The following is an 11,705-nucleotide window of genomic DNA, read 5'->3' as shown; positions in this document are numbered from 1 at the left end:
GACATTGTTGACTGACTAGAACATTAAATAGAAGTACTTTACACTACAGTACTTTGTTGCAGTTGTTCTGTTTTTTGCTCCCTACCTTGTACTTTTCAGTAGGAGAGAATGAACCACATTTCTATTAGCTTTCTCCTCTCCTCCCCTGGGAGATGCGACTTCTATATGCACATATGTACACGAAGTGCAGGTGTGAGAAAAAGAGAGTTTGAAGGAGGAGATCTTTTAAAGAACGGTTTTATTCTGAGCAAATCTTAAATTAGCAAATGCATCATATGCATGAAGGCCTCTCTCTTCAGGCGTAACATGGAATGTGACCAAAACAATCTAAATCATATTCAGCCACATTTAGAAAGAAACATAAACCCAAATAGGCCTAAGCTTCATTTTTCTATTCTACTCCTGGAAAACCTACCTCTTAAACCAGTGATGGAAAATGTTTTAGAGACTGAGTGCCCAAACTGCAACCCAAAACCCACTTATTTATTGCAAAGTGCCACATCCCTCTGTCTTTCTAGTAACAAACTCTGGCAAACTCTGTGCTGAGGTGATGGCGTGTGTGCCCACAGGGAGGGCTCTGAGTGCCACCTCTGGCACTAGTGCCATAGGTTCGCCATCACTGTCTTAAATCCTTCATCACCCCTTGGGTTATGACATTGTAATAACTAAACAGGATATTATTTTTTAACACTAAAACTCCCAGAATCCCCCCACTGTCCCAAGCTCTGGTGTATGGCTTCGCCAGGGCTAACCTGTGTATGTAGAAAATTCCCTGTGTCGCCACAAATGGTGGCTATGGTTAAGAAATACAGGAGGAAGTCGGATGTGCCATTCTTTATTGCTATGTTCTGGGTCCTCTTAAGGGGCTGGAAGAAATATGGTTTTCTTCTGGGACTTCCTGCTCCTTCGCACGGTGACAGTGACAGGAGATGGATCCAGGGGCATGCCTTGCACTGGAGACATTGTGCCAAACTGCAAGAAGCAAAGGGAAATGCTTGTTATGTGGTGGTAACCATGGGCAAAACAGCAATCTGGAGACTTGATAATGTGTAGCACCTTCACGTGGGCGCTTTCCATGGCAAATATCAATGGGGTGGGAGTAAGAAATGGATGACCTTGCAACTTGAAATACAATCACTTTTGCCTCTGGTAAAATTGATTCTCCCAGAGAGCCAGGAAAGAGCCACATCTGCCACTTTGAGCCCATTGGAGTCAAGGTAGGATATACACATAACACATAGGCATGTACACAGATTTCCTATGTGCATGAAAAGGGGTGCCTAAAGAGGTGCATGGATGCGTGCATCTTTTGCTCCTAACTCTTTTCCTATTTTTTTTTGTGGATATTTTGAGCTATGTGGCTGTGTTTTGGAAGAATGTATTCCTGAAGTTTCGTCTTCACCTGTGGCTGGCATCTTCAGAGAAGAAGCAGGCAGAATGTCAGGAATAAATTCTTCCAGAACACGGCCACATGGCCCCCCAAAAAACCCTACAGAGAACTATGGATGCCAGCCATGAATGCCCTCAACTTGTTTTTCTATAGGCTGACATATATTGGAAGGAATGACTTCTTAAGTACATCTTTGCAATTCAGATGGGACAGCAAATCTCTGAGTTTGTGTTCAAATTTGTACTCAAATTTATTGATGTTATGAGATTTTTTTTGTTGTCTCAAGTGGTAATGTGTACTTATGAAATTGAAAATCAAAATGTACACATTTGCAAAGGCGGCAGTGTGACATTTGAGCAACCTGGAAAACGTTTTCAGCTCATGATAAATTCCATTTCAGCAAAGCTATATCTTTTGCATTGATCTGCGGTTGACGCTTTCTGTAAGGGTCAGCACCCCAGAATTCAGCTCTAAACAATGCATCTGTAACAAGTGAGTGGTTCTACATTCTGGAAGGACCAGACCCTGTTAAGAGAGGCAATGTAGCATAATAGTTAGTGTCAGACTAGAACCTGAGAGATCCAAGTTAAATACTTCACTGAGTTAGGAAACTTGCTATGGCGATCTTGGAGATGTATATAGTTTTTGCTCAATGAACATAATGGGGGTGTGTGTGGTCTGCCTTTCACTCAGACCTACCTCATAGGGTTGTTGTGAAAATAAAATAAGAAGGAAAGGCACATATGTCACCTGAGCTTTTTTAACGAAAAGGTGGACTATAAATGTAACAAATGATAAACAAGGCACCCCTATGCCCAACCATGCTCAGGCTGGTACTTGCCTTATAGGGTTCACTCCACTTCCCAGCACCTGCCACATTGAGAGCCCTCACCCGGATCAAGTACTTAGTGTCAGGAGTCAGGTTCTCCAGGTGCTCTTCAGTCTGTGAGCAAAACCAGTGGATATTTTTGCCTTGACCGTCCAGCTTGGCCTCCTGCAGTTGCAACTCATAGAAGGAAATCAGCTCACCATTTCTTGGTCCTGTCCAGGAGATCTGTGAAGGAGAGAGGATCAGCATCATGCCAAAAGGCCACAGGGGAAATATACACACTTGCCTTTCTAACAGAACTATTTCTCACTGGTAAATTGGTGTAAAAAGATTATTTCTTTTTCTTGCATCATGGAAGTGAGAATACAGCAGTAGTCAATAGAAGAGTGCGATAACAGAGCTTGGAAACATTACATCTCCCACCATCCCCTTAGCTTTGTAGTAAGTTTTCAAGCTCTAAGAGGGTGATATACTAAGAAAGATGGATTAAAGTACACTGTGATATTACACAAGGTCAGTGCTGTGGTAAAGAACAAAAGCAATGGGGCTTTGTGATGGGAAGAGATGGCGATGTCATATGCCAGTCTCATTAAGCATCGCTGTTCCTTTGAACTTAGGAGCAGTCCCCACAGTTATGCTATGATTGCAATACAATGATAACATAATGTAATGCAACAGTGCAATGCAACATATTGTCATACAATGAGAACAACTGTAAAGCAACCAACATAGTGGCTGGTCAAATGGGTAGTTAAAACCCATTACATTTACAAAAGACCTGTCATACTGGAGATGAGAATGCTATAAATAGTTTGTTCATATAGATCAGCACATCTGCTTGGAGTTTTGCACTGACCTTGAAGATATGGTTATTGGGACTACTGTATTGTGAGCACCTGCACTTCAAAATTCACTGCTATACCACTGCTGAGGACTTTGGCATCCACACAAAGTGCTGTGGGCCAAGAAAAAAAATGCAAGTTGTGTATGTTCCTAGCTCAAGCAGAGCATACCTTTAGGGTTCTAGTCCTGCTCAGATGCTGCAGTCCCTTCTCCTCCTTCATTGACTATATGAAGGCGCTGAAGTATAACTCAGCCCTTGACTCCAAGAGATGCTTACCCTTGCGATAATGTAATGATGTGAATGTACAGTAGACAGAGCCTGGAAACATTAATTTTGGGGATTATAACTTCCAGAATCTCACTATCCAGAATATTGAACAGGAGGTTTAGGGAGCTGTAGTCCAAAAAGTAATATTTTTTTGCTCTGGCTGTAGGCCCTACCTGAGCACTAACACTTTTCTTGGCTCAAAAAGAAGCCTGGCCTTCAGGTACCTAATGGTGTAGATAAGCCTGAATGAACAGTCAGGAAAGCTTGGGAATGTTGCTTTGGAACATTACACTTCCCAGAATCCCCAACCTGAGCAGTGACACTGCTGACGGTGTGCTCATGAATGAAGGGCTGTGGTGGCAATTCCACACACACAGGTGACTCTGAACCACTATCTGAGCTGCTTGACACTTCATCAATCATGCTGAGGTCGACTGGGATGCTTGGGTTGCTGCTGCGGCCGGGCCGAGTCCGTGTTGCCTTGCGGGTGGTAGCTTTTTCTGGGACCAAAAATCCAGCCTGCAATGAATCCACGATGTGAGGTAAACTGCTAGTTGAGTAGAGGATATTCTTTTGTGTCTCAACACCGCTGCCTGGGATAGAGCTGGATGTGTCGCTGCTCTCGCTGGGAAGTTTCTGGTGGTCTCTGTACAGCTGATACTAATTGGAAGAAAAAAAGTAATCCATCTATATGCTAGAAGGGTTGTATCCCCTTCTTCCCCTTTCTTCTTCTGGGTCCCTGTTCATAGATTTGCATGATAACATCACACTAGCCTTGGGTTAGGGTTGCCAGAGTGAAAACTGGAAAGGGCACCTGTGTCTTCAGTGAATGTGCAGAAGAGGGATTTTCAGCAGGTGTTGTTTGTTACCAGGTTCCACAAAAAGCAACAAGTACCAAAACCCCCTCTTCTATATAACTATTAAGGCATAGGAGCATTCTCCAGTTTTCAGACTAGCAAACCTAAGACTAGGATGAATCCAAGATATGTTGTTGCCCAGGTGGAGATCAAGATGGTTCTCCCTCCCATTTCATGTACAGAAACTTGCTACAAGGGCAGCTGAATCTCTGTCCAGTAACAGCCACAGGTCAGTGTCCTGCAGCATATCTCAGGGAAGCAAGAAAGTTAAGAGACTGGCCTTATGACACACACAAAACACAGAAGTGAAGTGTTCCATAGACAACAGGGAAAAAAGGCTAGCAGGTATGTAGCAGCAAAGATCATCTAAGTCCCAACAAACAGAGTCTAAACAAACTATACAGAGGTAGTTGCCCACCTCGCAGGGTACTTTAGTGGTGGATTGTTGTACAGATGTCTCATCCACAGGGTCACTTGTTTCAATGATAACTGATATTTTACTCTATTGCATTGTATGGTTTTTAAGATGTAATCTGCCTTCACTCCTTGAGAAAAGATGGGTTATAAGTAAATCATATTATTATTATTATTATTATTATTGTTGTTATTATTATTAGTTGGAACCAACTCGAGGGTAGCTAACAACAACAACAATACACGATGGGCTGATAAGCCAGAAATGTAAGCAGATAACTCAATAGTCCAAGAGTCACTGTTTCCCAGGACTGAGGATCTGCTACTTGAGGCAGCCACTTCACTCTGCCTAATGGCTGGGCAGGCTTTCCAGAGACCCATGTTATACATATCTCAGCAATGAATGTTTTTACACTCTTTGAAATACTGTACCAACCATTTTCTGCTGGGTGTGCGATCATGCCAATTGGAAGAAGAGACTTGGTGAGGATTGTGGCAGGTGTGATGACTGGCAATGAATGTCTTACTTGCCTTTCTTGCCCAGGCTGCATCTGTTTACCAGAGTAGAAAAATTTGAGCCTTAGAATTACATAGCCACATATCTTCCAACGAGTCGTTAGACTTAAATACTGTATGTCTCTAAGTTGTTCTTGTGTATAAGAAAACCTCCTGATAGGGTTCATAAGTCAGGAATAACTTGAAGGCATGCAATAGCAACAACATAACATTTTAGCTTAATTTTTTAATTTTGAATTAGTGTAAACTGCTTTGGATCTCATGGAAAGAGGAAGGTGGGATTAAACATAAAATAGAATAAACTGATTTTGGGTTTCTTTGTTGTATGGTACAAACAGATGTTATACAAAACCTGAGGTTGTAAACAACCAGTTCCAAGCAATATAGTTACTTATAATATGTAAATTCAGTATAGTGTGTAACTATTTGATGGCCAGTGATGCTACATTTCAAAAGCAATGTAACAACTAGGACCAAACTCAGTTTACTGGTGCTACAAACAACATTTTCTAGTTACTTTTCAATGTTACTTTTAAGGCAATTTAAGACATTTCCCCCAAGGAACTTCCACATTTTTAAAGTCATGAAAAAGTGACAAGCAATAAAACAAATATCTGAAGATGACAGCCACAGATGCTGGTGAAACGTCAGGAATAAACTCTTCTAGAACGTGGCCATATAGCCTGAAAAACCCACAAAAATAAATAAAACAAATAATATGATGAATTAATTTATTATCCTTGCAAGGAGGAATTAATAAATTACATTTAAATTTCTATAAGGACTAATGGGAATGACTAACTTTTAAAAAGTAAGTTTTCAAGCTCTGTACAATACATTGAAGGCCAGATATATCTACAAGCAGGAAAACCATGGTGCTGGACAGCCACATTATTCTGTTATCTTCTTTCCCCCATCATGGCCCACTCTTGGAGTTTCTGTCCTACTCTATCCAACTATATCCAGTCTTTGAGTTTTTGCCTTACTATATATCCCCTTTCTCCAAACCCATGAAGCGAATGCTGGCTTACCGCCCACAGGATGCCTCAGTACTAGCAAAAACAGCATCATAGTTAGGGGCTTTGGCCCTGGAGGTCTAGCCAAAAAGGTCACTTTTGCCTATCCCTCATTATGCCACAGTGATACTCTCCTCCCATTGTGACCAAATGCACCCAATATGGGAAAGGTTTCACCCAAGGCTAAGCCCAGGGAAAGGGAGCAAATCAAACCCATGCAGCAGTTGTTTCAGGAAAGACAAAAACTATGTACGCGCCTTAGTGGAAATATTTCCACAAACGTAGTTCCATGAATACCCCCAAAACGTTTACCGATCACAGTTGAAAACCTATTCTAGAATACATATTGTGCTGCAGAATTTTCAAGCTAGCAATAAGGGACTGTTAAAATGTCATGACCATCAGGGTTGACAATCAATGGTTACTACAAGGTGTGCGCTCTATGGAAATAGAAATATTAACTTCAGTTAACAACCATGCATTCCTTGGTAAAATTAATATACTGTCCACATTTATAAATCCCTTTATAAAAAGGATGCGGGAGCTCAAGTGGTTAAGATGCCGACTCTGTTGATCACAAGACTGGCAGGTTGGCAGTTCGAGGCCCAGGTACACCCATCACTAGTCCCAGCTCCTGCCAAGCTAGCAGTTCAAAAGCATGCAAATGCAAGTAGATAAATAGGTACCATTTTGGTGGGAAGGTAAACAGTGTTCTGTGCAATCATGGTGGCCACATGAACACAGAGCAGTCTCTGACAACGCTGGCTCTTTGGCTAGTAACAGAGATTAATAATAATAATAATAATAATAATAATAATAATAATAATATAACCCACCCCTCTATGAAACATAATCGGGGTGGCTTGCAACATTAAAAATATACATTTCCAAGCCAACATTCCCACCCATCATCTATGGTTGGACACGACTTGACAACCTTGTCAATGCGGAATACCTTTACCTAGAATCATAGAATCGTAGAGTTGGAAGAGACCACAAGGGCCATCCAGTCCAACCCCCTTTTATAAACCATACAATGCTACATTCTGTCTTTCTGAAGGGCTCACACCATACTTGAGGATTGGAAAGCTTTTCCTTTTATATAGATTGAACAAGATGCCAGAAATTCCATATCTATTTCTGGCATCTTGTTCCATCTATATAAAGGGGAAAGCTTTTACACAAAAGATATAGCCGAAACTCTCAATGAATTCTAGTTCAGCTGCTCCTTCTTGGAATGTCTCCTTGAAAGCCCTTTGCTTAGTAATAGCCACCTTGGTCACAAACAAAATGACTTGGGAAACTGAAGTCTTCCCATTCTCCTGGCTTTGGTTTTTTAATATTGACCCCCTAGAAATTTAAATGCTATAGTTGAGAGAAAGGTTTCCTGCAGCTTTAGAAGCCATGCATGTGTGTGTGTGTGTGTTTCTAATACACAAGGAGTGGCACAGAGAAAGTACTTGCTTTCATTGGCTGCCAAGGGAATAAAGTAAGAATTAGGCTTTGTTAGTAAGTTTTAGCAAACCAGAAATACGATCCCTGAAGGGCAGCATCTGATGAGATCTGATGGGGGAAGGCATCTAAAAACTTTGACAGCTTCCAAAATGTACTTCTTCCTAAGCAAAGCTAGAGTTACCTGCTGCCACTTCTTAGAGGAAGGTCAAGACGAGGATAGATAGTTGGCAGCTCAGGACATCAGTCTGGCCTAGGAAACACCCAAGGGTCCAATGGTTTATTAAAGACCTCATACATTTATGACAGCATAAAATTCATGAACTATAGGTTATTCTGTGTGAAACATTACGTTCCTAGTAAGCTCAAGCAAAAGCAAATGGCGGCAGCCTCTCCTAGCTTGTGCCTTCTTCCTCGTTCATAATTTTTGCCATCTTGGCCATGCTCCGATGTAGGTTGGCCACACACTTTGGGGATTTTCATCTGTAACATGTCGCAGGGTATGTGGAAGTGATTTATAACTATCCTGATTAGAAGACATGTGTTACTCGGCTTTTTCTACCACCAGGATGTTTGTGTTATCAGGAGCACTTAATTATAAAAACAACCAAAAGGCCCATAGCACCTTCAGGATGACTATGTTTTATTTGGACTGCGGCCAGCTTCAGATGCATCTCCATCTGGCTTTCAGTGCAAGAAACTAACATGGCTAGACCTTCATAAATATGGCATCTGGAAGCTCCCACCCCCCCCAACTTGAATTGTATGGCATGAGTAAATTAGTTACTGGGAAGTGAGTCCTTCCATAAAGCCGATGCCGCCAGTCTTTCGTCACTGCTCATTTGAAAACATGTCCCACATTAGTTGTCTGTTTGCTTTGATGAAAACGCCTCAGCTCTTGCCAAGTTTGCCTTTATTTACTGTCATCAGTACCAGTTCATACATTAATAAACTCTGTAGGACCTATTATAAATAAATTGCACGTGGAACCTGATCAAGTTCAAACTGCAAACATAGTTTGGACTCATGTAACTCAGTAGTGGGGAGAAGAAGGGATGCAATCTTGCTCTTGGTATCTCAGGCAAAAGCAAACTGCTGTAGCCTCTTCTGGATGGTGTGTTTTTCCTCCTTAATCTGCTTTGCCCTCTTAACCCCATTCTGATGTTGCTTGGCCACAAGTGTCTCAATTTTCACCTGAGTATGTGGAATGAGTATGTCCATGTAATACAAATCCCAGGTGGCTCCAAACATCTGGCTTGAGCCGTAGAATGAATCGCCGATTCTTATTGCTTTGCTAGCCCTTCCTTAAAGAATAATAAAAACTGCTTTTCAAAACAACCTGATGTAAACTGTCTCTGAAATTGGTTCTTTTGAAACCTCACTTGTCCAAGTGTTTATTGCTACTTTATTGACATTTATAGGCACTGGCTGTTCTTTGTTGGTCCACATTTGGATTCACTGATTACTTGCATAGATAAGAAGGACATAAATGTGCAATTAATTAATGATCGCATTTTAAAAGGAGGCGCTCTCTGGAGCGTGAGGTCCGATGCTCCTACCCAGCTGGCAGGGCAGCAGTGTACTTTGCTCTTCTGGCCAAGCTACAAGCTTTCCCAAATGTTGGGATTTGGAGCATGGGATGGGGGAAGGCTCTCACCCTCTGGGACTGGAGGAAAGTTTTCCTATGTTACTTTGATGTCAAGCTCAAGTGGATTCATGCTTTTGAATATTAGTAGGGTTGGATTCGAGATGTTGGTGGGTGCAGCTGTTTTCTTTCCCACCTCCCTGGCTTGGGCATGCCTTCCCTGCCCCCAGGTCTGCTCAGAAAAGTGGCACAGACCAGTTGTCTCCGATAATCAGTAACCAAGCATCTGCGGCCCAGTTATCCCTCCCCTTGCTGCATCGAAGCCTCTTCTGCAGGACAGGGTGATCTGCTGATCCTCTCCATTCCCTTTCCCCCACAAAAACTAAGTGACCCATTTGTTTTGGCAGCATCTCCACCGCTTGTTCCACATCCAGCGCCTGTTGAAAGTTCTCTTTTGGATTACCTTCCCTAGGAAATCACAGACACTGGGGATACATAAATCAGAACTGATGGTACTGCAGCTCATATCTTCCAACTGTCCCGATCTGGTAGGGACAGTCCGGATTAATCCTCTGTTCTTCACCTGCTTTGTCAATTTCCCAGTTCCTTTCTCCTCCTCTCACTTACCTTCTTTGTCTATAGTTTACTTCAGTTGCTGCAAACTGAGTTCAAAGTGCAAAAGTAGCTTGCATTCATTTAACTCAGGAGGAGGAAAAGGAGGGAATAGGATACCATCCTTCTCAATAGGTTCAGACAAAAGCAATTTTCTGCAGCTTCTCCAATATTGATGATGATGATGATGATGATGATGATGATGATGATGATATATTTATAGCTCTCCCATTCACGGAAAATCAGGGCGGGTTACAGCAGTAAAAGAATACAGTATATCACAAACAATATAAAAATTAATCTCTTCCCAACCCCGCATCCCAATCCTAAAATCAAACCAATATAAAATAGATTACAATATAAAAAACGTCTTGTGCATTCTTCCTCATTAATAACGTTTGCTCCATTGATCTCAGACTGACGTTGCTTGGCCACATGTTCATGTTTTCATCTGTGAAATGTTGGAGGGTATGGGTGGATCATGAGAAAAGAAGACTCTGTGGAAAAGATGACAATGCTCTCTGTCAAATGGAACAGAATAGGGAAAGACTGCATTACAGATGGATTGACCTACAGTGCATCCTCACTGCAGAAAATAATCTGGAACAGGACTCATCATTGTTTTCACTGTCACAGACTAGCAAGGCTACTTTGGAAATTCTACCCCTCTGTGTACTTCTAAAGGTTATGGAATAAATCTCTACACAACAAAGTGCATATGTGCATACAAGGAAATGCACAGGTGTGTTACAGAAATGCACACAAATTATGATCATGTACCGTTGTTGTTGTTTTAGTACCGTTGTGCAGTCCTAAAATTCCCTTTTCATAAAGGCTCTGGACTAGAGTGATTTGGGATCGTTTCCTCCCTCCAAAACGATTTAATAAACTGACTGCATAAATTGCCTTAGCAGATGTATGGCCAGCTCAGAGGTTTAGCCACTTAATCCCACTGGGCTCTCCCTTCCCTCCTTGGACAATGTTTGTTGGAATACGGGGAGGGTGACCGCATTATTGAAAGACAAATATAGAGATTCTCGTAGCACCTAAAAGACTAACAAGTTTTATTTGGCCTAATTTTTTTGCGGATTGCAGACTAATTTGTCAGATGCAAAGTGAGTTGCAACTCATGAAAGCTTATGCCCAATAAAACTTGTTGGTCTTTAAGGTGGCACAGGACTTTTGGTCATTCTTGCTGAAGAAAAGTAACCCTGTGGGAATTATAGGAGGCTCCAGGTCCTGTCAAGCATCTGTGCTTGGAAGCTGGTTTTTTCCTTCTTCTTCAGTTCTCTCTCTCTTTTTTTTGAGAGAGAGAGAGAATGAGAGAGACTGGTGATGTGTTGTCATCAGCTCCTCCTTCTTCCTTCTTGAGAGGCTCCTGACTCCCAGGTGCAACTTGAGCCATGGACAATGGGCTCATTGAGAAAGGAACCATGCCAAAGGGGGCAGAGAAGGGAGCGGGTGTGCATCGGATAGCACCGAAGCATGCCACAGATAGACCAGCTATTTGAATACCTGCAGAACATTTCTTCAGCATGCAAATCACACTCTGTGGTTCTCTGTTGTTCTTCTTGCATGCCTTCAAGTCATTTCCGACTCACGGTTACCCTAAGGCAAACTTTTCACAGGGTTATCTTGGCAAGGTTTGTTCAGAGGAGGTTTGCCATTGCCTTCCCCTGAGGCTGAGAGAGTGTGACTCGACCAAGGTCACCCAGTGGCTTTCATGGCCAAGCTGGGAATCGAACCCTGGTCTCCAGAGTCATAGTTGAACACTCAAATCACTGTGGCTGGCTTCCTTTATTTCTCCCTTCCAACTCGCATCTTGTAAAACCTTCCTTGAGGAGAAGTTCTGGGGAGGTTGGAACTTTGCACATTTTTGTATTAGACCCTCATAATTTCGCAGATGAAATGCAGGTCATGTGT

General features: G+C 42.1%; 1 protein-coding gene across 1 annotated transcript; it reads right to left on the bottom strand.

Annotated features, from left to right (window-relative positions):
* Positions 1–826: 826 nt before the first annotated feature.
* On the bottom strand, positions 827–5,159 carry FNDC8 (fibronectin type III domain containing 8). Its single transcript, XM_042438937.1, has 4 exons — positions 5,038–5,159; positions 3,640–3,990; positions 2,232–2,444; positions 827–972 (listed from the first exon to the last, which is right to left on the bottom strand). Exons 1-4 carry the CDS (start codon positions 5,038–5,040, stop codon positions 859–861), a joined length of 681 nt encoding a protein of 226 aa, XP_042294871.1. The 5' UTR covers positions 5,041–5,159; the 3' UTR covers positions 827–858.
* Positions 5,160–11,705: the final 6,546 nt, after the last annotated feature.

Source organism: Sceloporus undulatus, chromosome 9 (genome assembly GCF_019175285.1).
Source record: "Sceloporus undulatus isolate JIND9_A2432 ecotype Alabama chromosome 9, SceUnd_v1.1, whole genome shotgun sequence".
Lineage (NCBI taxonomy): Eukaryota > Metazoa > Chordata > Lepidosauria > Squamata > Phrynosomatidae > Sceloporus > Sceloporus undulatus.
This window is presented reverse-complemented; position numbering and strand designations above follow the sequence as displayed.

Coding starts and splice junctions, on each gene's coding strand:
- FNDC8 (XM_042438937.1), bottom strand. Junction 2,445..3,639: donor TCAGCAGTGTCACTGCTCAG/GTTGGGGATTCT, acceptor TCTCCTTCACAG/ATCTCCTGGACAGGACCAAG. Junction 973..2,231: donor AGTGGAGTGAACCCTATAAG/GCAAGTACCAGC, acceptor TGCTTCTTGCAG/TTTGGCACAATGTCTCCAGT.